Source organism: Corvus cornix, chromosome 13 (assembly GCF_000738735.6).
Source record: "Corvus cornix cornix isolate S_Up_H32 chromosome 13, ASM73873v5, whole genome shotgun sequence".
Lineage (NCBI taxonomy): Eukaryota > Metazoa > Chordata > Aves > Passeriformes > Corvidae > Corvus > Corvus cornix.
In genome coordinates, this window is record NC_046343.1 from 12,496,872 (window position 1) to 12,521,955 (window position 25,084).

At 53.0% G+C, this 25,084-nt stretch overlaps 2 protein-coding genes across 4 annotated transcripts; one reads left to right on the top strand and one right to left on the bottom strand.

Annotated features, from left to right (window-relative positions):
- Positions 1 to 1,051: 1,051 nt before the first annotated feature.
- On the bottom strand, positions 1,052 to 5,042 carry SMIM33 (small integral membrane protein 33). Of its 2 annotated transcripts, none has more exons than XM_039559799.1 (2): positions 3,363 to 5,042; positions 1,052 to 2,877 (listed from the first exon to the last, which is right to left on the bottom strand). In XM_039559799.1, exon 2 carries the CDS (start codon positions 2,859 to 2,861, stop codon positions 2,451 to 2,453), a length of 411 nt encoding a protein of 136 aa, XP_039415733.1. In that variant the 5' UTR covers positions 2,862 to 2,877; positions 3,363 to 5,042; the 3' UTR covers positions 1,052 to 2,450. The 2 variants fall into 2 exon arrangements, with proteins under 2 accessions (XP_039415733.1, XP_039415732.1); XM_039559798.1 differs by having other exon boundaries at positions 4,284 to 4,494.
- Positions 2,376 to 23,545, top strand: ECSCR (endothelial cell surface expressed chemotaxis and apoptosis regulator). Of its 2 annotated transcripts, XM_019292352.3 has the most exons (12): positions 2,376 to 2,456; positions 5,628 to 5,774; positions 14,662 to 14,703; positions 15,237 to 15,287; positions 16,632 to 16,748; positions 17,213 to 17,266; positions 19,108 to 19,176; positions 19,714 to 19,812; positions 20,569 to 20,667; positions 21,279 to 21,315; positions 22,271 to 22,370; positions 22,898 to 23,545. In XM_019292352.3, the coding sequence occupies exons 1-12, from the start codon at positions 2,414 to 2,416 to the stop codon at positions 22,904 to 22,906; spliced, it is 867 nt and encodes a 288-aa protein (XP_019147897.2). In that variant the 5' UTR covers positions 2,376 to 2,413; the 3' UTR covers positions 22,907 to 23,545. The 2 variants fall into 2 exon arrangements, with proteins under 2 accessions (XP_019147897.2, XP_019147896.1); XM_019292351.2 differs by lacking the exons at positions 2,376 to 2,456; positions 22,898 to 23,545 and adding an exon at positions 5,361 to 5,535 and having other exon boundaries at positions 19,108 to 19,155; positions 22,271 to 22,891.
- Positions 23,546 to 25,084: the final 1,539 nt, after the last annotated feature.

The following is a 25,084-nucleotide window of genomic DNA, read 5'->3' on the forward strand; positions in this document are numbered from 1 at the left end:
ATTTCTGTTTGCAAACGAAACACAGGGAAGAGCTCCCCAAGGCGGGGGCTTCAGTGCTGGATCTTTCCAGAGACGGTCGTGTCGTGCTGACAGGATGGGAGCACGGGGCGAATCTGGGGACACTGGAGCTCCCTCGGCACCACCATTCACTGCCAGTTTTATCTGATTTTAGTTTGACACCCCGAAACACCTGAACAACAACCCAGGGTGAGTGATGGATCCGGGCCACGGCACACTGTGACATCAATCAGACCTGTACGAGTCCCCAGCGGCTGCAAATCAATGAGTGCCAGCAATAATTACCCATTTTATCTTTCTCTTTATTAATATTTAGACGTTTTTAATCTTTTCTCTCTAAACACGAGGTTTCCCTGCTGTGGGTGTCCTTCAGGAAAGCTCCTGTCCCTCCAATTGAAGGCTTTGTGCTGCTCCCTGAGCTGGAATGACACAGCCACCAAAGCTGGGGGACAACTCTGCTGCCTCACCCTGGGCGGGTGACACCAGCTGATGTCCCCAAGAGGAGGGTGCAGCCTCTCTGGGGCCACAGTGCAGATCTTGTGATGGTCACATGGAGGTTTCTCCAGCTCTTGGTGTGGGTGGCCACAACCCACAGATGTCATTTAAGGAGATTGTGGAATGGTTTCGGTTGGAAAGGACCTTAAAGCTCATCCAGTGCCAGCCCTGCCATGGCAGGGACACCTTCCACTGTCCCAGGCTGCTCCAGCCTGGCCTTGGACACTGCCAGGGATCCAGGGGCAGCCCCAGCTGCTCTGGGCACCCTGTGCCAGGGCCTGCCCACCCTCCCAGGGAGGAATTCTTAATTAGGAGAAGTCCCCAGAGGTGATTATCTCCTCAGGGGTGCTGTTAGGGTTGAACACATTGCAAACGAAGCTCTGTTTTGACATGCAAAGGGGAGCAGGACTCCCTGATTTCCAATGGAATGACAGCCCTTATCTCCTCTAACAGGGCTGTGGGAGAGCTGATAATGCCCTATCACCCCTGGAAAACAAACGGGAACAAAGTCAAAACAGAAAACAACCCTCCCAAAAAGTAATATAAATTATGTTTATTGTGGAGACAAAAGGTTTTCAGCAAGTCCAACCACTACCCAGCCTTAAAGCAAGAAAGGGGCTGGAAATAAGTGAGAGGAGGGATCCTGGGGCATCTGCTATGTTGGGAATACCCCCAGAACCTGGAGGAACAGGTAAAGCCCATCTCTTGTCCGGCTGTGCCCACAGGGATCTGAGAGCAGACACAGACCCAGCTTTTCCAGAGTGGGAGAGGTGGGAGCTGTATTCTGGGACTGTCCATCAGAATAAATCCTTGTGGAGGATCCCAGAGGCTGCTCCAGCCCCAGGCACGGCACACACCGAGGTCCTGCTTCCACCACGGGAGGAGAAACTGGGACTGAAGGGATCCCGGTGCCTCCAGCAGCCGAGAGCCCAGGGCTGGACAGGGACCACGGTCTGACACCCCCAGGAGCCTGCAGAGCTCAGGAGGTTTCACCTCTCCTGCTCCCCCTGTGCCACCTCAACACCACCCCAGTGCAGGTGCCACCGCCACCAGCGCTCCTTGGGACAGCAGCCAGGGATGGGGATAGAGAGGTGGCCACAGTGAGGGTGACCTCAGGTCTCCCCATCCCTTGCACAGAGAGCTGCAGGCTCTGCCCAGAGTCACGTGAGCTTCCCCTCTGGTGCCAACCCATCCAGATGTTCAGCCAGCTGTGATGTGTCATTATCACCTCTCTTGCCTGTGCTGTGTCACCGCTCTTCTCTCACCCACCTCCACTGGGGACAGGACACGTTGTCCCCTGTCACTGGCTCCAGCCAACACGGAATCAGGAGCTGCCTCCTCTGCTCTCCCCTCCTCTGGCTGTTTGCCAGAGGGGCTGAGGGGGCTGGCAGGGACAGGACGATGTTCCAGCCCCCAGCGGGGGAAAAGGGGCTGTGGCATGAGGCAAAGAGCGGCTGGAGAATTCTCTGTGCCGTATCAACAGTGTAATGAGGACACTGCATGTGGAAACATCTTTCATTGGAAAACAATTCCGGGTGATGCAACTTCCAGCTGCTGCCAAGGGCCCGAGCACAGCCCCAGAGCTCCCCAGCTGGGGCAAGGACCAAGGCAGCTCTGCTGGCCACTCCCAGGCAGCGTGGGACAGGTAAAACCAGGGCAGGTAAAACCAGAAGAGATGCTAAAGCTGTCCCACGTAGGCTGAGCTCGGGCTGGGACCCAGCTCCTGCCTGGGGACGGCGGGACCCCTGGGCTGGACTTTGGGGGCCGGTGATGGGTCACTGAAGCTCCTGGCTGAGCATTCCTGGGGCCAGCCACCTCCTGGGGAGATGCAGGTCCCTGTGAGGGCAGCGCTGAGTCCCGGGATACACGAACATCCCAGCCACTACTTTTCCAGTGGGACATGTCCCTTGAGCCCTGCCCAGGTGCCCAGGGCCGTGTCACAGGTAGGTGATCTCGATGACATTGGGCTCAGCACTCCCCTGGGGAAGGTGATGGTTGCAGGAGCAGTGGCAGCTCACGCCAGCCGAGTCCATGCCGGGCAGATCCCAGCCCGGCAGCTTCCTGTGGGAATCCAGCTGCCTCCAGTCCGTGAGGAGCACGCCGCTGTCCATGTGCTGGGGCATGGGCTCGTGGTACAGGGTGATCTGCACCGTGCGCAGCTGGGGCCCGTAGTGCACCACCAGGATGATGAACACGGCCAGCAGCACGAAGAGGGCGACGATCACCGAGATCACGGGCAGCGCGTCCGATCTCTTGGTCACGCTCTTGACGATGGAGACGGGGGTGAAGGCGGCCACGTCCTGCGGCTCGGGCTGTCTCAGCTGGCTGCCGGGCAGCGAGGCGTTCATGGCTCAGCGGGGCCACCTGGGACAGGGACACGGGGAGTGACCACCGAGCCAGCCCGTCCCTGTCCCTATCTCCCGGCCTCGAGCCCGCAGCTCCCGCCTGCACTCGCAGCTGCCAGGGAATGGGATGATCCCATAAGTGTTCCGTCCCTCGGGCTCGCAGCACGGGATCAAATTTGGTGGTTAAGTCTGGGGCTGCAGGATGAGGCGGTGCCCTGCATCCCCGTGTCCTGGGCACCTTCGGCCACCGCACCTGGCTCTTGTGGGGAGCCCTCTGCCCTCCCCTCTCACACCTCAGCCCCACGGTGCTGATCCAGGACCAAACCCCACGGGGACCTCCCAGGGGAACCCAACCCCGTAAGTCGTTCCCCGCCAGAGGCACGACCCCGTGGGAGCCAGCACGGGTGGGAGCCAGCACGGGTGGGAGCCAGCACGGGTGGGAGCAGTGGGCAGTGGGAAAGGAAAGAAGAAAGGAAGGAGAGCCCTGCCAGCCCCACGGGGTACCTGGGCGTCCTTGCTGCCTTAGAATCATCGTCTCCAGCGGCGGGGCTGGGAGCTGCCGGCGGGGCGAGCAGGGCGAGCTGCGGGCTGGTTCCCCGGTGAAGGTGCAGCCAGACTCACCTCGGAAGCTGCCACGTCACGGCCCGGCCCCGCAGCCGCCGGGGCTCCCCCGGGCACACGAGGAAGCGCCGGCTCATCCCGCGGGCACATCCCCCGGCTCAACCCCGGCCCTGCCCGCTGCCACATCAGCGCTGCCGCCCCTGCCCGCGCCCCGCGACCCTCCTGTCCCCCGCTGCGGGACAAGGGCCCTTTTGTCTGGGGACAAGCACCCTCCCCCCTTCGGCTGCAGGAAACCTCCCTCCTGCCACCGGCGGGGCGTGAAAATGTCCTGCGGCGAAGGAACGGCTGTAAAAAATCCCCGCTCTGCCCGTGGGCTCTTTGCAGAGCCCGGCACGGTGAGCCCAGGCCGTGCTCCGGGCTGGAAGGGCCCCGTCCCGAGGGGTGGCACAGCCCGGGGATGATTGTCCCTGCCGGGGGTCCCATTTGCCAGCACGGCTGCGGGGTGAGTCCATGGGGAGCTCCGGATGCTTTGGGCCTCCAGCCCAATGGTTGGACTCGATGATTTTGGAGGCTTTTCCAACCTAAATGATTGCGTGACCTGCCGGGGGTCGCGGGCAGGAGGCAGTGCCAGGTCAGGGCTGGCACATCCCTCCCCCCACCCGCCGGCCGTGGCACAAGGCTGCAGGGATGCCCTCCAGGCACACAGGTACATCGGCCTGGCCCGGGGATGCCGTGTGTCACACCCTCTGCCACTGGGAGTGACCTTGAGCACATCTCAGAGCGGAAAACATGGATCCCCCGGAGTTTTAGCCCTTACAAAGCACATCTTCCCACCCTTCCACCCCACAGCACCACTGCTCTTACCTGCAGGCTCTCAGCAGACAGGCTGGGGTGAATATCTGGGCTCTGTCCTTCCCACACGTGGGGAGGACAGGGTGGGAAATGCCTTTTCCACCACCCAGCCGAGCATCCAGAAGAGATTTAACTGTGTGTGAGAGCTTCTGGGTATTTGCACTCATTTCAGGATTCAGTAAAACCTTAATCTACTGCATAATCTCTGAACATCACATCTGTGCAAGGGACAAAAGGGTGGGGGGGCTGCTGGCAGGGGTTTCTCCCAGCAAAGGCTGCTGTGGAGGCCGTCAGCCTTGGGCCTGGAGGTTCTCCTGGGGGGCTGGAAGGGTTTGAAGAGACCCACGGAATGTGAGGAGCTGTGCCATGCACAGGGATCATTGCCTCCAGTCCTGCTGCTGTCTGCCAGCTGTGGGAAGCAAGGATGCAGTGAAGGAGCAGCTCCTCTGCCTTTTGGCTGAGGCTCTGTGGCTTTTGGGGGGCTGTGGGAAGGGGCTGGGCCAGTCCTTCAGACCAGGAGACAGAATTCCGTGGCTTTGCATCCTGAACACCCACATGGACCCCCGGAGAAGGACACAGGAGCCTTTCCCACATGGGGACACTAAAACCCTTCTCCTCCCCCAAGCACCCACTGACATCCAGCACAGGATAAACCAGAACCTGTGGAGTTCACAGCGTGACAGGCAGGACCTGCACGGACCAGCACAACACAGGGCCACGGCCAAGAAACCGAATGCCTGAACCCCTTGGGCTGCATGGGGGCAGAACCAGCCCGGGTTTCCAGTTCCTCCCCTCCTCAAGGAACTGGGGATGGGGTTGGTCCAAGCCCAGCAGGGTTGTGTGTCCTGCAGGGAGGGAGGCTGTGCTGTCTGAAGAACAGCATCCCAAAGCCACCATCCCAAAGCTGGCATGTCCCGGTGCCCAGACTCGCTGGAGCTGCCCAGGGAGGCCCAGGGTGCAGGGCAGATCCAGCTGCTGGGCTACCCTGGCCCCACAAGGAGCAGTTATTCCCAGATTCCTCATGGATGGATAAGAAACCCCCTCTCAGGTGGTGGGGAGGCTCCTCCAGCAGCTCCTACCCCAGGGAGGCCCAACACAGCCGTCATGTGCGGGGAATGGGACCTGGGGGCACATCCTACCCCACGCAAACCACCTCCCAAAAACCCCAGCAGCACAAGGAAGCCGCTGAGGCCCAGAGCAGGGCATCCCTCCGTGCCGGGAGCCGAGTCCCCAGCAAAGCTCGGTGAGGTTTCCTCTGCCGCCGGTAAGCGATGTCTCACATCCTCCCCGGCCATAATGGGCTGAAAAACACAGTTCCCCTGTGGATTCAGCCCGTTTCCTCCTATTCTTTAACAGGAAGCCGTGTGAGAGTCAGCCCAGGCGGGCGAATCGCTGCTCGCGGTCCCTCCCGGGATGGCCAGAGGCTCCGCGAGCCACAAGCCAGCGCGGAGATGCTGCTCCCGTCCATCCATCCCTTCCTCTGGCTCCTCCTGCTGCTCCCAGGTGAGCTGCTCCACACACCCCGGGGAGCGCGAGGGGGATTTGGGGGGCCCGGCTTCACGGGGGGCTCCCAAGGGAAGCGGGCAGAGGCTGGAAGGTGTGGGAGCTGCCACTGGGAAGCTCAGCCTTTCAGCTCAGGGGTGGCAGGAGTCAGGCTGCTGGGGAAATGTGGCTTTGTCGGGTTTATGGGGTTTGTTTGGCAGTGCTGGAGTACAAAACTTTGTTTCCTGGTTAATGAAAGGAGTGTTTCTGCTGAGGGCTGCGATGCTGAGGCATTTGTAGTAGGTGGCTTTTGTCAAATCAGAGTAAAGGTGGAATGTTTAAATGTATAGGACATTATTTTCCTCAGAAATACTTTTTATTTGCACTTTTTCCTCTCATTAATATAAATACAAAGCCCACGTGCATGGCTCGTGCAGAGCACACCTCGTCCTTGCTGTAATAATTCTGCTGCTTTGGGGTAATTCCGCTTTAACTTCTCTTTCTTGAGTGGAGGTGTGGGATGAAGGAGCTGGTTTCCTGCTCCAAAGAATGACAGGTTGCTTTTCCCTGCATTGTCAGGCACCTCTTGCCTTGCTGACAGCTGTAGTAGCTGGGAGCTGGAACACATCCAAAGGAATATAAAATAATGTGTCTCCAACTCTGAGGTTTTATCATTAAACCATAGAAGTTGCCTCGGGTTACAGCCACTGTGCTGGTAATAATGGGATTTTTAAAAGGCAGAGAATCATAGAATGGTTTGTGGTAGAAAGGAAAGATATCCTCGTTCCATAGAATATAGAAACCAATTCAGTTTGTAGCTGTATAATTCCAAGAAATAAGAGCATGTGGATTGGAAATTTTTCTCTCTTCATTAGAGGGCAACACTGCTGCCTTCAGCAGAGGGGGGATGTGCGCCTGGGATTGGATCAAGGATCAGATCAAGAGGCTTTGAGTGCCTTGGCCACCCTGTGACACTCCTTAGTGCCCACCCAGAATGCTGTCTTCCCTCTTAAAACTCCTTGGGAGGGCTTTTATGGGACAGGAACGCCACAGAGGGGTGAGCCCCCTTCCCTGGCCCGTCTGCACCACGCCGGGATCCACAGAGCGGGACTCCCAGAAGCACTGCCCCGAATTCCAGCTGCCAGCAGGACCTGGCGGCTGCAGCATCAGGTGGGTGGGATGCCACCCTCCATCCCTCAGTCCCAAGAGCATCACTCTGTCCTCTCAAAGCCACCTGGCTAAAACCACCCCCCTCAGTCACAGCACCGTCACACCTCTCCCACCAAACCACCGGCCTTCCCTGGAATGTGTCCTGGCTCCCTCTTCTGCGCTGACCCAACAGCTCCAAAAGGGCTTTTTAATTCCATTTTTAATTTTACAGCAAGTCCCTAAGGTGCTGCAGCCCCTGGGGAAGCTTCTGCACAAGGCAAAGCAGCAGCTTAGCGAGAGGGGCAGAGGGCTCCGTGATGCCGCTGATTTGCCGGCACACAGGCAGCTGGAAAAGGGAATTAGGGGCTCTGGAACAAGGCTGCCTGCCCTGCGGGAGATGGAGGGAACCTTGAGGAGACAGAGAATTAGCTTTGGCTGGACACTACCACCTGCCTGTTCCCATACAGGCCTTTCTTGCTTTTGCTTGGTGCAAATTCAATAATTTATTAATTTATCATTTCCTAAATTAAACTTCTCTGTTCTCAAGGTTATTTCTGAAGGGAAGCTCACATAAGGGAGGCTCAAACTGTTGTTTTGAAATTGCTGAAGCGAGAAGGTCTGGCACATTTCCAATTTGGTTTTCCTCCCCCCAGAAACACTTAGCAGAAAATTTGTCCAAACAAACCTCTTCCTATGGACCGTTCCCATTACAATGGGCAGGCGTTTTCCAGACAAAAGATTTCCACTGAAAAAATTCCCCCTCAAAGCTGATGAAAACCCAGCAGGATTTCCCACTGTTGTTGTTCCATCCACTGCTCTCCTTATCTGTGCCACAGCCTGTGGATGGATAATGCCATGACAAATGTGGGATTTCAAAAACCAGACATGTATTTCAAGATATATTTTTCGATATAATCAAAAAGATGGGGCGCAAGTCAAGGACAGGCACCCAGATTCCAGACTTGCATCCTCAAACCAGGGCATCCCAGGGCAAATTCCTCAGCCAAGGGCGAGGCCAGCCCAGCCCTGACGTGGTGAACAAGGAAGAGAAAGCAGGAGGTGGTTTGGAGAAATGTTTGTTCGCACAACAAACTGCTCCCTTCGGTAACACGAAACCCTCCGGTGCCTCTGCAGATCTGACTGCAGCAGCTTCCAGGAATTATGTCCCATTTACAATAGGTGAGTCAACAACAGGTGTCCTTGGAGGAGGTGCTGCTGGTGTCCCAAAGCAGGAACGCTCCTGCTGGGAAGCCAGGCTGGAGAGGGGAGCTGTGGCTTCTGCAGCACCAGCAAAGGCCCAGCCCCAGCTGGGAGCTCTCCTGGCCCCACTTCCCAGAGGAGCCCACCCACCATGACCTCAACAAGGGAGAAGCTCTCATCTGGGTCCAGAGCAGGCACCAGGATGGTCAGAGGGATGGGGTAGCTCTGCCATGGGGGAAGGCTGCGAGAGCTGGAGGGATTCACCTGGAGAAGAGAAGGCTCCAGGGAGACCTCAGAGCCCCTAAAGAGTGCCTAAAGAGTGCCTAAAGGGGCTCCAGGAGAGCTGGAGAGGGACTGGGGACAAGGGACGGAGGGACAGGACAAGGGGGAATGTCCTTAAGCTGAAGGAGGGCAGCTCTGCAGGTGGGGTCTCACTTGAGCAGGGCAGAGTCCCCCCTCCCCTGCTGCCCACGCTGTGGCAGTGTGAGATATGGGGGAATACATAAAGAGTTACAAAATGTGGGAATAAAACCTGGGTGATATCACCAGGCTCATTCACCCAAAATCTGGACTCAGAGGAATTGTCAGGCCAAGATGCTTTACTTGGCCTGTAGCTGTTGCTTCTGTGAGACTGGAACCTCTTCCAAGCAGGGTTATCCTTCATCTCTCCTGGCACTCAAGCCAGGACACCAAAGAAAAGCAGGTGGAAAGAACAGGGATTATGAGAAATCCCTTAGCCACCAGCCCCTTTCACACCGTGTCTCCTGAACCAGTCCCAGCAAATCACATTCCTGCTTGGTGGTTCATGAGCACCACAGAGCAGCACTCAAATAGACCTGGGGAACCTCAGAATTACTGGAAAGGATAATCAGTTTGGGGAGAAACTTGGAAAGTCTCCTCTGTAAAGTGCTTTGAGCTCTGCTAATAAATAATATTATTAAAAACTTGTAGGTAGGCAAAAAGCACAGGCTGGGCTCCAGCTCCAGTTGAGCCTGGATTGGTGGTGCAGCCATTTTTCATTTGCACTGGGCATAGAGTGATTTCCCCTTCAAAATCCCAGACCCAGCTCCAAACCTGAGGAACAGCACAGCCAGGAGAAGGGCAGGACCCACATCACCAGCACTGCAAACAGCAGGAGCAAACCCAGAGCTCTAAAATAAGCAGGTCAGGAGGAAACTGGGACCAGCAAGCAGCTGGGAGGGTGATGGAGCAGCAGCCTGGTGGAGCAGTGGTGGTGCAGCCAGGAGAAAAGCCATGCTACTTTTCCTTCCAGGAACAGCCCCTTTGCATGGAAAAACCAGCCCTGGGCACCACGGTGGTGCAGCAGAGCCGCTCCCTGCACGCAGCTTCCCCACATTGTTCGTCTCCTGCTGCTTTCTACATCCAAGTGGGTTTTAATTGCCTCCCACTAAGATCTGCTTCCAGACCGGCTCACCAGAGAGGAGCATGGAATGTGATGCTTGGAGAGGATGCCCAGGCCCAGGCCCAGCCCTTGAGGATGGGCAGAGGAAGGCAACGATTAATTTTAATTGCTGATGAGATCCGGGATTAATTCCTGGCTCTCTAAACTTTCCATAACACTTTGACTGAGTCATTACAATTCAGAACCACTTGGCAGTGAGTTGCCAACCCCCCCACACCATTTGGGAGTTAAACACTTGAATACCTCTGTGGATCTGGCCCTGATTTAGGCTGTCAGTTATCCAGCCTGCAGAACAACACTTTTCCTCTCTCTCCTCCACAATTCCCACCCCACGTGTTCTGCTGTGAGACCCTCAAGGCAGAGACACCTTATATAGGCACTTAATAAAACAGGACCTAGGCTTTGGCAGAGCTCTCTGCTTTCCAGGGTTCCTAACAGAGGATTTTTTCCACGTGGAAGTCCTAGGAATTGGGTGCTGCTCACTGCTGCCATGTTTCACCCAGGAGACAGCTGCACCTGTGTTAAGGGGTTGGTATTTTTTTTGTCGTGAGTCATCTGACAGAAGTGCCAATATCTGACTTGAAAAGCCTATTTTTAGGTTTCTGGATCTCTTTTCTGAACACGTTTTCAAGTGCAGGGTGACACTGAGGTACAGCACTGCCCCGTTGCCTCTGCAGGTGGGACATCCCGCCAAAAACTGCCAGGGAAGGGACAAGTGCAGGGTTCCTTATCACTGGGAATAGATGGTCCCTCCCCATCAGCAGTTCTGAATGGACAGGACCAGTCCCTGTGACTCGACACCAGTGCCAGAGGTCCCCCCCAGTGACTCCAGCCCTCTATGAACACAGGCTGAACACCTTGAGCCTGATCTAAACCCTGCTGAAGCCTTTCAAAAAGCTGGCTCAGGTCTCTATAGGAGGCCCTGGCAAAGTTTGGGGGTTTAAAGTCAGTCCCTCTCTTTGGTCAGCACCTGGAAAAACCATGCTTTAGATGTCTACAATTGCCAAAAATAATACCAAAGCAGAAACACCTAAAATTCACCTGTCTTTTGGTTGACATCATCCTCTCTTTGTGCTGAGGAGTGGGGTGAGCTGCTGGCTTTGGGAATATCTCAGTTGCCACAAGAGAAGGCTCCAGATCAGTCTAGACACACCTAACCCCACAGAAAAACAACTGCCAAAACCAGAAATCCAAAATTCTCCTGTTTACCCTTTGGAAAAATAAACCAGAAAGCAGCAAGCACCAAGTGCCAAATGCAGCCGCGGCTCCGACGTGCTCCTCTGCAGCTCCAGTGGGTAACTGGAGCTTTCCCAGGACAGCACGAGCAGAAAGCCGTATTTCCCATGGTAAATCCCTCAGCCAGCTCCGAGTCTCCACCCAGGACTGCACAGCCCAGCTGTAAATCCTTTGCACCCAAACACGCAACAAACGCACTGGCAGTGCCTGCGCTGGTGGAAGGGCTTTGATGTTTATTGCAATTGCAGCTGTACAATGCTGATTATTGCTGCTGTTTGTACAGCCAGGGCTCTCCACGCTGGCAGCAGCGCTGGGAGGGAATGGTTTCCAACTCCAGAATCCCCTGGGATGCCTGCAGGGAGCCGCGACGCGTGGCGCGTTTTGTTCATCCCCATCCTGCTGCCCAGCCCCACAACGGGAGTTCAGCCTCATCCTGCTTTGCACAGATCCATCCCGCTCCTGTGGGATCAGGGATGCTGAGCACCCTCCCCAAAAGAAAACACCCAATGGAACGGGGCTTTTGCTTATTTGAGTTGGCAGGGAAGGCATAACAAGCAGCAGCGGCAGCCAGAAGTCAGAGCCAGGCCTGCTCCACTTTGAAATGAAGTGTGGATGCGTTTAGAGAAGCCAGGGCTGTTTATTCCGGAGCAGAATGCCAGAAGGGGATCTCCATCCCTTGGCCTCTCCACAGCAAGGCCGGGCATTTCTCCACAGCAACACTGCAGAGCAAGGCAAGCATCGGCCCAGCCACAGGAACTCCGGGAACTGAGCACTGGGAAAAAACGGCTTTTTCATCTTTTTTACAATAACCCCATGGTTTAGGTTTGCGAACAGAGAACTTCAGAAGTTCTCCAGTGTGACCCTCAGTGACAGGACAAGCTGCAGTGAAACTGTCCCATGGATGGTCCCATCAGGGATGGCAGAACAGGGCAATGTCACCTCCCTCACCCTCAGCTTCCTCCCATCCCTAGAGGCTCTGTTCAAGCTCTCAGATTTCTCCTCATCTGCACCAAAAATGGTGGAATAAATGGCCAGCTCAGCACCTTCATTCCCCTCTTCCTGTGGCTGAGTGCAGACAGCAGCTCTTTCTCCAGCGATTCTGGGTGCTTCCACATGCCATGACCATGAAAAAGTACCTGTGATCATTTCCATAAATGTGTCACAGCTACTTCTCCCCGTGGGAAAACAAGGCAATGGGTCCTGCAAGGGAGTTTTGGAGAAAGAGGAGCTGTTTGAGTCTGGCAGCTGCTGGAGGATACTGACCCCCCATGATGATCTCAGCACTTTATTTTTTGTGCTGAATGTAGAGAGTATCTTAAGGCATTTGCAAACCAATGTCCAGGATCATCCCCCGTCCTCAAAAGAAGCATCGCCACCTCTTTAGGAAGGGCAAACATGCCTAAAACACTTTTTTCCCCCATTATATTAATTGATTTAGTAGGTGATGGTACAGCTGCCCATAACCCTGTCTCTTGCTGTCCTGATACTCCTGTGACTTGCTCTTCAAAACCCCTAGGGAAGGATATCCCATAAATTCTCCAACACCATCACTCCTGGCACCTCACTATCCTTGTGCTAAGGCAGGTTCCTAGTGCCCAGCCTCCCTTTTCCTTGCTGCACATAAAGGTCCTTGTTTTCTGATCCTGCTCCAAACAGAGATAGGAAACCAGCCAGTCCCTTCCTCTCTGTGTAATCAAAGATCTGCTCCTGTCTCCTCTTCCATGGACTGAACAGGACAGTTTTCCCAGCCTGCTGCCCAGTAAACTAGAAGAGAAAAACATGGAAAAGGTCTGAAAAGTCCGGTCTGATTTTCACAGCCAAACCGTGTGTGGGAATAGACCACATTTTATTATGTATTCACCATGGTTTACACACTTCCTGTCTGGCTGGGATCATTGTCATAAAGCCTCAGACACAAAAGCAATTACGGCTCCAAAGCAATTCCATGAGGAAAATGAGATCAATCAGGAACTTGCTACACCCAGAGGGTGCCGAGGGTGAGCTCTGAGCCAGGCCCTGGGAAACCACACTCAGTGCTGAGAGTCGCCTTCCAGACACCCCTCCCTGCAGGGCCCTCAGCCTCTCCAGGCACCAACAGCTCATGGACCTACCCAAAGTTCATCTACATCACCCCTACAGCTCCTGGTATCAAATCGTGGAATCCCAGGCTGGTTTTGGTTGGGAGGCACCTTAAAGCTCATCTCATTCCACCCCTGCCATGGCAGGGACACCTCCCACTGTCCCAGGTGGCTCCAAGCCCCAATGTCCAACCTGGCCTTGGGCACTGCCAGGGATCCAGGGGCAGCCCCAGCTGCTCTGGGCACCCTGTGCCAGGGCCTCCCCAGCCTCCCAGGGAGGAATTCCTTCCGTATATCCAAACTAAGCCTGCTCTCTTTTGGTTTGAAGCCATTATGGGGTGTTGCAGGCTGGAGATCTGAGACAGGTCAGAGCTACGGCGTTTTAGAATTGCCTGGTCCCCTCCTTGGTGAGAAAAGGGGCCTGGGGAGGAGCTCTCTCACAGCTGGCTCAGGAGAGATGAGAAGCAGCAGCTGAGCTGCATCTGCCCCCAGAGGGCAGGTTCTGGCTGAAAAGGGGCACTGCTGTGCCCTGGCCAGTGCTGCCTGCCTGGACCCTCCCCTGCAGCTCCTGCAAAGGCACTGCTCCCACCACAGACCACTGAGGCATCGTGAGGGGACAGCATGCTGGAGGGATTCAACCTTCCCTGCTGTCCCTTTCTGTCCAAATCCTTTATCTCCCATGGGGCTCTAGTGAGATGGATCACCAGTGGAGTCAGGTTCAGCTGCTTTCTGTACCTGTAGTGTCATTTCTTTCATTAAACTTAACCACAGAGAGCACCAGGGCCACCAGCAATAACCATTTTAAAATCCCAATTAGGATGTGCATTCCAGCAATGACAGACTCAAAGTCACCTTCCCAAAGTTAAACCAGCTGGGTTGGATTTGAGCATTTAAAGTGTATTTACATTTTCCAGGTCTTGTCCTCAAGTGTGGGGCATTTCTTTCTCCCATTTTCAAGGGCAGCATTTTTAATTGGCATCGCATCTAACCCTTGGGGTTGGACTAGATGGCCTTGAAAGTTCCCTTCCGATCCAAAATACTCTGCTCTGTGATTCCATGAGGACAGGACTTTGGGAGCTGGGGCTTTAAGGAAAACATCACAGATGCTGAGAGTAGGAAACATGAGGGATTGGGGCAGGGATGCTTTGCCATGAATCCAAAAGAAAAGCAAACAAATACACCAAAGCAAACAAAGCCACCTTTCAGTTGAGGAACTGGGGACCCAGTGAACACCTACTACCTCGTATGGACCTACAGGGCTACCCTGCCCTACAGGGAAGGCAGCTGTGGTTCCCTCCAGACTCACAGCCACAGGCTTCAGCCAGCTCCCCAGGATACACAGGACAGGAAGGAGAGCCAGTCCCTTCAGCTCCGGGAAGCCTTTACAAACCTCATCCATCCATTCCTTAAGCTCTCAAGGGAACAAAGTGTCCAAATGTGTGTCTTAACTGTTTGAATAGCACCAGGACACAGGTCACACCCTTCTCTGCCAAGGCTGAGCTGAGGCAAACAGCTCCCAGGGAGGGAATGACCCCGTGGATTTCTATGGCCCCCACAAAGGGTTTGGCTCCAGCTGGGGAGGAGGACATTTATCCTGGCTGGATAAACTCCAGTACTAATTTACTCAGAGCCTGATAGCTTTACACTCAGTAAAACTCCTTTGCTACTACTTCTCTGCTAATGCTTTTGGGGGGATCCCATATTTCAAAGTCATTCTGACAGAAGGTGAGGAAAACCCAAGCCACACAAGGAACAGGAGCAGCAGTGCGTTAGTGACCGTCACAGATCCTGCACCACTCACGCTCCTGCTCTTTCCTTTCAGGTCCTACAGCTTCCACAAACTCCTCCAGCCCTGCTGGAACAGGTACCTCTGGCTTGTGATGTTCTTCATGTGTCTGTTTGGATGTGGATGCACGTGGAAATGGGGGTTTGCAAATGGACAGGCCCCAAATGGGACCCTGATTCATAAGTCCCATCTGCTGAGGGATCTTCTCCCAGGATCCTGCCTCTGCCTGCCCCATCCATCACCATTCCCCCCCAGATCTCCAGGGGACATGGAGGGTGCTGTGCCCCAGAGGGTGGCCTGGCTGGGCTCGTTTTGGAAGGGAGCAAGGCTGTGTTCCAGGGAGCCTGGAGAAAGCAGAGGAATTACACCTTACCTTTGCTCCCTGTTTTCCCCAGCTGTTTCCTAGCAGCTAGGGATCCATGGAGCTGCCAAGCTCCCTCTGGTCCCGACAGCCACACTGGTGACAAACCCTCTCCTTGGCATCTCTTGTCCCCCTGACCCTTTCTGCTCTCGTTGGCTACTGTGGCCCCTTTCTGGCCCATCCTTCAACTCTCCCTGTGGGATCTCACCAACCTGGAAAAGTCACCTCCGTGCCTCTGTTTGTGTTCCAGGTCAATCCCAACCAATAGAACACAGCCCTGAAGTGAAGAACCACAGCTCAGGTAACGCTCAGCTGGAGACCGAGGAGAGCGGCTCGGGGACATCCCAGTGTGTAACTGGTCTGACCTCAGCCCGACTGGGCCACCCAGCAGTAGCTGGGGCTGTGCAGAGGACAGTGGTGAGGAGGAAGGAAATTTTGTGGTGTCAGGGCTTCTGATGCAGCCAACTCACCCCACAGGGATCAAGGCACAGGTGTGAGCAAAACCAGGGGGGGAAAAATCACTAAATTGAATAGGGAGAATGAGATGATCATACAATCATGGAATCCCAGAATGGTTTGGGTTGGAAGAGATCTTAAAGCTCATCTCATCCCACCCCCTGCTATGGCAGGGACACCTCCCACTATCCCAGGCTGCTCCAAGCCCCGTCCAACCTGGCTGGTCTTTAAGATCCTTTCCAACCCAAGCCTTTCTATGATTTTGTGACATGTACAGAACACCAATTACACCAGAAATGGTCTCTCCAGCTCCAGATCCACATCTGTTAGTGTCCACTTGGATCTTTGGAGTCAGATCTCTTCCTGCTATGTTTCAGGGAAAAAAAAAATCTAAGCATAGCTACCCTTCCAGAAGGACCCCAAAAATATCAAGGAATAAGATCTCAAAAAGATCTCTGCTCCTGCTTCCAAACCTTGTGGGAAAAAAAGAAACTTAAAAGAAACTTTATCTTAAATTCTAATATTTTAGTGAAGCATTTGGATAAAGGGGGGGAAAAAGCCCACCACACTAACCTTGAAACCATTTCACCATTTTTTCAATTTACTGGAAAGCCAAGAGAAGTCTAGACAAGGAACTTGCCTATAAATTCCCAGCTGGTGATCCACTCTTCCTTGCAGAGGTTTTTTGAAATCTTTTTCCCCCACATCTTGCTCTGGATCAGGTGCAGTTTGGAGCAGCAGGTTGAGGCAGAGGACAGAGCCCCCAGACCACTTCAAGAGCTGAATTATTTGTGCTTGGAGACTCTCAGCGAAATGAAATGTGAAAGTTGGCACTTCAGAGCACAAGGAAATGATCATGTGGGTGCCAGGCAGCTCCCAGCAGCTCAAGTGTCCAGTGACAAAACACCTTCACTTTTCAAAGCAGGGAAGGAAGCAGTGGCAAACCCCTGACTCTCTCCATGTGTTTGCTGAGCTCCACCAGCTCGGCATCTCCCCACAGTGAAAAGAGCAAAAGTGAATTCCAAAGTACAAGAGCTCCTTCACTCTGAGCAGTTGAAGGCTATTTCCATGCTTTCCCTAGCAGATTATTCCTAACTCTCAAGGAATTTGATGATTCTGCAATAGCTGTGCCCTCTCCAGGCTGTTTCTGAGTTGAACTTTTTGAGGTAACGCTACAATTTCCCCACAGAGCCGTCAGTAAAATCAACACCAGTGACCACCCTGAACCTCACCTCTGTGGGTCAAACCACTACACCCAAACCCTCCCCCATCACTACAACAACCCTGACAGCAACCACTGAGCGAGGTAAGGATGGAAAACTCAAATATTTGCTCAGGCAGGACCTGTTTGTGCCTCCCTCCTTACCCAATCCAAACTGCGGGCATCAGAATATTGGGCTAGTCCACACTGTGCTGGTTATTCAGCAATTCTGCAAATATTGAATTTCTCTGAGTCTTTGCTGAAAGAGCAGCTCATTCCAGCTCCCCAGATGGACACAGCCAGGCCAAGCCCATATCAGAAAATCCAGATCATGCTTTATCAAATATTGGAGCAGCCCCAGCCTCCCCAGCCTCCCTCGCCAAGCTCACCTGTCGGGTACACTCTGAGCTGACTCCACACCTTGCTAACCTGGCATCCTGATGTCTGTCTGGAGGGAAAGTATCATGCAAATAAAGATATTTACTCCATAGACACCCAACAGCTCTCCACAGTGGAATCTGTAGTGGCTTCACAAGTTAACTGTCCTCTCCCATGTTTTCTTTATCTAGATGATAAATCCAGCGGAAACAGAAGCACGGCAGCTCCTTCTCCAACACCTCAAGGTACTTTGTCCTTTTGTAGAATAACAATAAGATCAGGTAATTTCATGGCAATCAGTGGCACAGGTTCTCTAAGCACAAGTCTTTTTTTGGAGTTGAGCCACCCAAAACCACATCTGGTGTCCTTATAAGCAGTGATAAAACACAAGAAAAATGCTCTTAACATCCTCTGCTGGGATGAACTTGCACAGCTGAACAATGGATCTATGTTTAGGAGAAGAGAGCCCTTTTAAAATCCTTTTAAATAAATACAATTTTGCTTTTGACAGTTTGCTTAACCCAACCTGTAAGCACAAATTAGAGAATACAGTAAGAGTTTTCTCAGAATAAGGGCAGAATCCAAGTGACTGGAAGACTGGAATCTGACAACTGAGCTGATTCCCCAGTAAAGATTCAGCCTCAAAAACCTGCAATGGTCTAGAAACTGCTCTGCCTCTCCAAGTACCTCTCAGATCTCTAAGACAAGCAAGGTGAGGAACCCGTGGCCAGCTGTGCCCACACAGATGCCCACCCACCATGGTTGTCCCCTGTTAAGCCAGGAGCCCTTTGCTCAGAGCAGATTGCTGTTCATTCCAACCCTGATTTACCACTGGGAAGCCCCACACATCTCTGACTATAGATGCTGATGCTTCCAAAGGCCAGGTCTCCCATTGGGTGAGACCCAACATTTCCCAGGGATGGGGTATCCGTGGCAGGCTCGGCAAACCACAGCTTCTGCCCGTGGCTAGAAGAACAATTTCAGAATGGAACAAAGAATTCGATGACTGGGGAAAAAACTGTACAGCAGCAGACCCTGCTTCTCCAGACTGTTCTGCTCTGTGTGGCTTCTGAAACAGTTAGATTGGTTAGTTCATGCCTTTTCCCCTTTTTCTTCTGGCTTTTGGCAAAATCCCATTCCAAAGCAGGGCTGTTTGCTGTGGGACAGGACCTGGGTTCAGCTGCTGCCCAGGGCAGTGCCAGGAGCTGTGCACAGCTCTCCAGGCACCACATCCCTTTGGCCAGCACTGCTGCTGGGAACGTGCAGATGGGAAAGCAGGGAAGAAGATCCTACTTGACCTACAAATGATCTTCTGAAGCTCTGAACTGCCACTTTTAGTCTCCTGACAGGGCCTGTAGCCGCTCGTTAAGGTCGATGCAGACACTCTGGCTGTTCAACAACAGCCTGGAGGCAGCAAAGGATGTTTTTTCTCAGTACAAGTGAAACACATTTCACACATTGGCTTTACATTTCCTTGCACAGGCACTGGAAGCAGCTGTCACAAACCAAGCAGCTTCACACAAGGCAGTTCATCCCACTGAGAACTAGAGTGCTTGCTTGGACAAACCTCTGTGCTGCCACAGCAGGCCTACATATGGTGTACAAGTTAGCCCACCTCAAATGGGTTTAGTTACTTCTAGATAACCTAGGATAGCAAATCCACTCATTTCAAGCCCAGGGACAAGCCAAATAGTCAATCCACACCCACATTCTGCAACATTTCTTCCCCTACGCAGATTTATTTTAAAGTCTCAATGTTTATGACCTATAGCAAATCTATTGCCTTCCCAGCTCAGTCTTCCAGCCTCCCCTTGCTGTTTCCGCCCCAAATCTGCACCTGGGACTGCAGACCCTAAAGAGGTTACAAAAGGGTATTTGAACTTCAGTTTCCTAGGTTTCCATTTGGACATGGAAAATAGTACAAAGTATGTTTCATGGGAAGCTTTTAGTATGGAGGTGGGAGTATTAATTCCATGTTTCCCCGGCACTACTGTGAATCCATTCTCCTCTCCAGGTGCCCATTAATTCCTTTGGTTCTTAGATGACACTGGAGGTCAAGACTCACATTCTGTGTCTCTCTGTGCAGGTCAGGATCCCGTGAGGAACGAGAGCACCACGACATCAGTGACTCAAGGTGCTTCCTCCTTGCAGAGAGGTGATTCCTGCTCTGTATTTTATATTCCTCTGCACAGCCAGCAGCAAGGCCATCACACTGCTGTCTTCAAGGCAGTGTGGAGAAAGGCCAGTGCGTACCTGAGGCAGGCTGAACATCCCATCCAGCCCTTGAAAAGGCTGTAAAGCTCGGCAGAAGCAGCACTTCAGGGCAACCTCTTGAGCCTGGGAACAGCAGGAAAGGTGCCATTATGTCAAAAGGTTGTAAAAGGAGGGAGACTGGACAAACTTCCCCCTCAAACTCACTGCCAGGGCTGACCTTGACCTTTCCTCACTGGGATCCCAGAAGGAAACCCTGTGGGTGTTCTCAGCTTGTCCATAAAGGGGGCCCCACCACGGCAATGATTCCACACAGGTCTTGCTCACTTTGCTATTAAGATTGATGGACCTGGCCAGGATCCAAACTTGGTCTCTCCAGTGAAGTGCAAGTGAGAGTTAGGTCCTCTAGCATTGCTAGGAATCCTCTTCCCAGCCGTGGAAGAATGACTTTTATGTAAATCTACCTTTCTCCCCTCTGTAGGCACCTCAGAGCCTGTCACCCCAACACCAAACCCCTCCAGCCACTTACCCCAGCCCAGCCCGACAGACGAGAAATCACCGCTGACAGTGGCAGCTTTTGGTAAGGTCTTGTGGCACCTGGGGAGAGGAGGGGGCTCTGTTTCACCAGGCCACGCTGGTTTGGACACCCAACTTCATGAGGCCCTGGCACAGGGTGCCCAGAGCAGCTGTGGCTGCCCCTGGATCCCTGGCAGTGCCCAAGGCCAGGCTGGACATTGAGGCTTGGAGCAGCCTGGGATAGTGGAAGGTGTCCCTGCCCATGGCAGGAGGTGGAACAAGATGAGCTTTAAGGTCCCTTCCAACCCAAACCATTCCGTGATTCCATGATTCTAAGTCCGAGGGATTCTTAGCAGGACAAATTTCCTGTACAAGGAATTGTTTGATTTATTGAGACCTGATGTCAGTATCAAATCTAGAGCTGATTTAAAGTGTCTAAACATGGTTTATGGGACAGATAACATCACCCACAGCTCTAGCTTGTCTCTCCCTGTTACATTACTTATTTATCTGGCTTTACACTTTTGGGATAGGATTTACCAACTGTAGCAGGAACATACTGACTCCTATCAATCCCCAGTGTAATCAGCTGACTTCTGCCTTCCTGGCACTGCCTTATCAATTAAGTATTTATTGACTAAGTATTCAGAGAAGCCCTCTGAGGTTAAAACACAGGAGGATAAAGCTATTTGTTCTAACAACTATTTGCTTCTCTGTCTATTACGTACCATGCTTACATTAATGAAGATATTGATTTCCTACCCAAGTTTTGATGTCAAAGTCTCTCTGCTGCTCAGACAGTTCTTTCCTCCATCCCCAGGTGTCATCAGCTTCGTCGTTATCCTGATAGTGGTGGTCATCATCCTGGTCAGCGTGGTCAGCCTGAGGTTCAAGTGCAACCACTCCAAGGACCCGGAAGGTATTTGTCTGGGGGAATCTGTACTTCCCTAACCAACAAGTCACCAGTTTCCATGTGGATCTGGCAATTCCTAAAAGATGTCTTTGAAAAGCTTACACAGTGGTGGGGAGATTTGGAAGCCAGACTGGAACATGGATTGAGTAGTCAGGAACGCAGCGTGACCTCCTCGCTAGAGCCCCAGCCCAGCCTCATCTGGACATGGCTTCCTGCAGCCAGTCTCAAGCTTCCTGCAGCTCAAATTCCAGGAGGTGGGCAGCTCTACCAGCAAAAATCATGGCGTTTGACAGTCCTTTACCTTAGGAATCCCATTTCCCACAAAGCTGTGCCCACCAGAGGGCAAGGCTGCTCTGCAGCAAGGCAGACACCTTCCTAAAGCCCAGAGGATGCTGGCGACCGAACGGGCAGCAGGGCCGGCAGGTCCTGCCAGTATGTCCCCTTAGCTGAAGGGTTTTCTCTAATCAGCTCCCACGTTCCCCCCACAGTGTCTCCAATCTCATTCAGATTTCATTTACATCCCTGTACAATGTAATTCAGAATAGAGCTGACTTATTTTATGGCTTAGCTGGGATGATTTCTCACCTCCACATCACCAACTGCTTTTCTCCCCCCAGACAAACAGAAACCAGGAACCTCCATGGTGTCAGAGAGGTAAGGCTGCTCACACTACCCACATCTGATGGAGAGAGCCTGATTTATCCCAGAGCTAACTTTAGCAAGGCAAAGCGTCTGCTTTGGTTATTTCAGGTGGAAGGAAGCATGTCAAGACATCTTTGACAGAGAGTTAGAAAAGCAAAATCAGCTTTGATAACACTTCAGCCTCTGATAGAGAAATAGGTAGAAGGTCAATATTAAGGGGCCTCATTTCAAAGCTGCTCTGAGAGAAGACTTATCACCTTCCCAAAGCAGATTGCTTGTCTTTGTCTAGACACAGACTTGAGGTCTAAACTCACGTTTCTGGATCTCAGAGCAGTCTTAGATATCTTCCAAGATGGCCATTACTGTTTCCCACTGCTAGTTTCCTACCAAATAAATAAACCCTGCTTTGGAAACGGATAAGGGACACAGGGAGCAAAGTCTGTAAGTGTTTAGGTGCCAAATTTCCATCAACATCAGTGGTCACGAAATACCCTGAAAGATCATCATCCAAGGGATCTGAAGCCACTGAGGCAAAACATGCCAGAAAATGGGACAGTGCCTAAGGCTCCCTGATCACCAAAGTTATCCAGTCTTCACTGGTCAGGAATGCACATCCCAGCCCTCAGGGTAGGAAAAAAGGGGAATTCCATCTTCCTAAGCCTCGTAACTCACTATGGACGGGCCAGAATCAGGACAGCAGCTCAGTGGGCAGTGGAAACCAAAGCTGGTCTCCTGTACCAGCCTTGGCCTTGCCTGTTTGCCTCCAGCTGTGTGCAAAGAAATTTTGTCCCTGGAGGTGTCCAAGGACCACCTGGACATGGCACTCAGTGCTCTGGTCTGCTTGACAAGGTGGTGATTGCTCAAAGGTTGGACTCGATGGTCTTGGGGGTCTTTTCCAACCTCAGTGATTCTGTGATTCCCTGTCTTGTTTCCCAGAGTAATTAATATCTCCTTCTCTCCTGGGCAGCTGCTCGGCAGACACGAGCCAGAAGGGGAACAGCATCACTCTGATCTCCATGAAGAACATCAACACCAACAACAGCATGAGCTACCCCCCGTCAGAAAAGGTTTCCCTTTTCAGCCTTGCTTATTAGGGAGTCAGCTGGGGATCATTTCTCTGGCTGGATAAGAGCATGCCTTGAGGTATTTCTTTGCTCTTTTATTCCTTCAGAAATATAACAAAAACCAGCTGCCACCAAACTTCTAAAGGTCCAAACTGCTTCCAGTGAGCCCAGTGAAAAGTGTGGGTGCCCATCTCAGGTTTACCTGGGCTGGCTGAGCTCAAGGTGCCAAGTTTACCTCACGCACACAGGTGACATCACCTGTGGCCAGCTGCAAAGCTGGAGGGGTTTGTCATTAAATGAAGAGGTCTGTGAGAAATCGAGGTCTCACCCTCCAGCCCAGCTTACCCACTCCTGCCCCACACATGGTTGAAGCACATCCCCATTGGTGCTCTCAGGTCCATCCTACATGAGGAATTCACATCATTTTTAGTTGTTTTAAAGCTGGGACTGAGTTCAGGAGAACACATTGCTGTACTCCCTTTGCCAGCCCAGCCAGGCTGCTGATGTCCCACGTTTTGTTCTTTTGGCAGGTGCTATGAAGCCAAGAGCCCGGAGCTTGAAGCTGACACGTGACAACCAGCAGTGGCTTTCTAGGTTCTTTATTTTTTTCCTTCGGGGAAAGAGCAAGGGTGGACTTTATATATAAATTATTATGTCCTTTCTGATCAGTACATTTACAGTAGTGTCCTACATAGCTTCCCCACCTGGGGCCTAAGGGCTTTCTCCAGTTACAGCCTGCCACGCTCGGTGGTTGATATCTAACTCTATTTTTGATATGCCTTCAAACACTCAGATAATTCCAGCAGCAAGAAGCACCAAGGCACCATCTACTCCGCTAATAAACCGCTGCCTTACATTAATGGCCTTTATAGTCTGTGCCAGGCAGTCACGGGCTTGTTAATCAGCGTAGCCCCACATCGAGCCAGACCCGTGCGTTGGGAAAGCCTGATCTGAAGCTGAAGGCCTGATGGGACTTAAATGCCCAAGTTCTAGGTCAAATCCCAGCATGACTGCTCCAAGCCCCTTATCCCCGGTGCCCTCATTGTCCCCACAGCAGTGGGATGGTCACATCCACCTACCTCACAGGGTTGTTGTGAGGCCTTGTTAATCCATGTCTGTAAAGCGTTCGGAGAGCCGTGAATTAAAGGCGCTGCTGAAATGCAAATTGCCATCTTAAACACTTTGTTATTATTAATAAGAACGGAGCTTCAGGAAGGGAGATCATTATCTCCCCACATGCTCAAAGACTCAGCTGAAGTGTAAGGAACAAAGTCCCTGCATAGACCAGGGTTTATGTCAGTGTAAAATGAGTGGTCACAAGCAAAATGCTGAGCTGCTTCAGCTCCTGGAGGCTGGCAGCCCAAGTTTGCCAGGAGAGCTTCCATCGTCTCCACCACTGCTTTCCCAGAGCTTCCTGGAAGGCCAGGAGAGCAGCATCGCCTTGTGCAATGCAGGAGGCAGCTGTGCTTTGCAGCTGGCAAGGAAATGTTCAGCAAAATAAATGCAACATTTTCACAGCTCCTGGTAAGAGCCAATGCACTTTCAACCTCTGACACCTGCACCAGGTAGTTCGATAAGTTGTTTTTTAATAAATGAAGCTTTTCTGGTTACATTCATGAAAAGTAAAAATTGTCACTCACCCAGGCTCCACCAGACTGGTGAATTTGCTTAACACAAAATCGCAGGTGATTTGCAATTGGACAAACCCAAACAGCTCCAGTTCCCAGAGACCTGTAACTCCACACATGGAGCACTACAAGTAGATTTTTAGTGAATGCAAAGTTATAACAAATCTCCCTGGATCTTTGAGATCCCATAGGATCTCACTGCTGCTTTCATTTTCCTTCCTTTGACCTCCTTCCCACAGGCCCTTGAGGGTCTTGCATTGAGGGTGGGCAGGCCCTGGCACAGGGTGCCCAGAGCAGCTGTGGCTGCCCCTGGATCCCTGGCAGTGCCCAAGGCCAGGCTGGACATTGGGGCTTGGAGCAGCCTGGGACAGTGGGAGGTGGGATGAGGGGAAACCAACAACAGCAATGCTGAAAGCAACTGGGAAATGTCTTGCAGTGAGGGCCCAGAACTGGACACAGCCCTCGAGGTCCCCCAGCAATGCCAGCACGGGGACGGGCACTGCCCTGATCCTGCTGCCACCCCAGGGATGGGACAGCCCAGGGGCCAGTGGCCTCGTGCCCACCTTGGGCTCATGTTCAGCTGCTGTCACCAGCGCCCCCGAGGCCTTTCCTGATGGGATCTAAAGCTGTTGGAGAGTGTCCAAAGGAGGGAGCCGGGGCTGGGGAAGGGTCTGGAGGGGCCGCCCGAGGAGCGGCTGAGGGCACTGGGCTGGTCCAGCTGCAGCAGAGGAGCTGAGGGCAGAGCTCCCCGGGGCTGCAGCTCCTGCCCAGGGCAGCGCAGGGACAGCTCCGAGCTCTGCTCCTGGGCCAGGGACAGCACCCAGGGAGCGGCTGGAGCTGGGCCAGGGCAGGCTCAGGCTGGAGAGCAGGGAAAGGTTCTTCCCCAGAGGGTGCCGGGCACTGCCCAGGCTCCCCAGGGAATGGGCACGGCCCCGAGGCTGCCAGAGCTGCCAGGGGTGCACAGGGTGGGGTTGCTGGGGTGTCTGTGCAGGCCCAGGAGCTGGAGGGATGAATCCTGGTGGATCCCTTCCTGCCCGGGACATTCCATAATTCCATGACATTCCACAATTCCACGACATTCCGTGATTC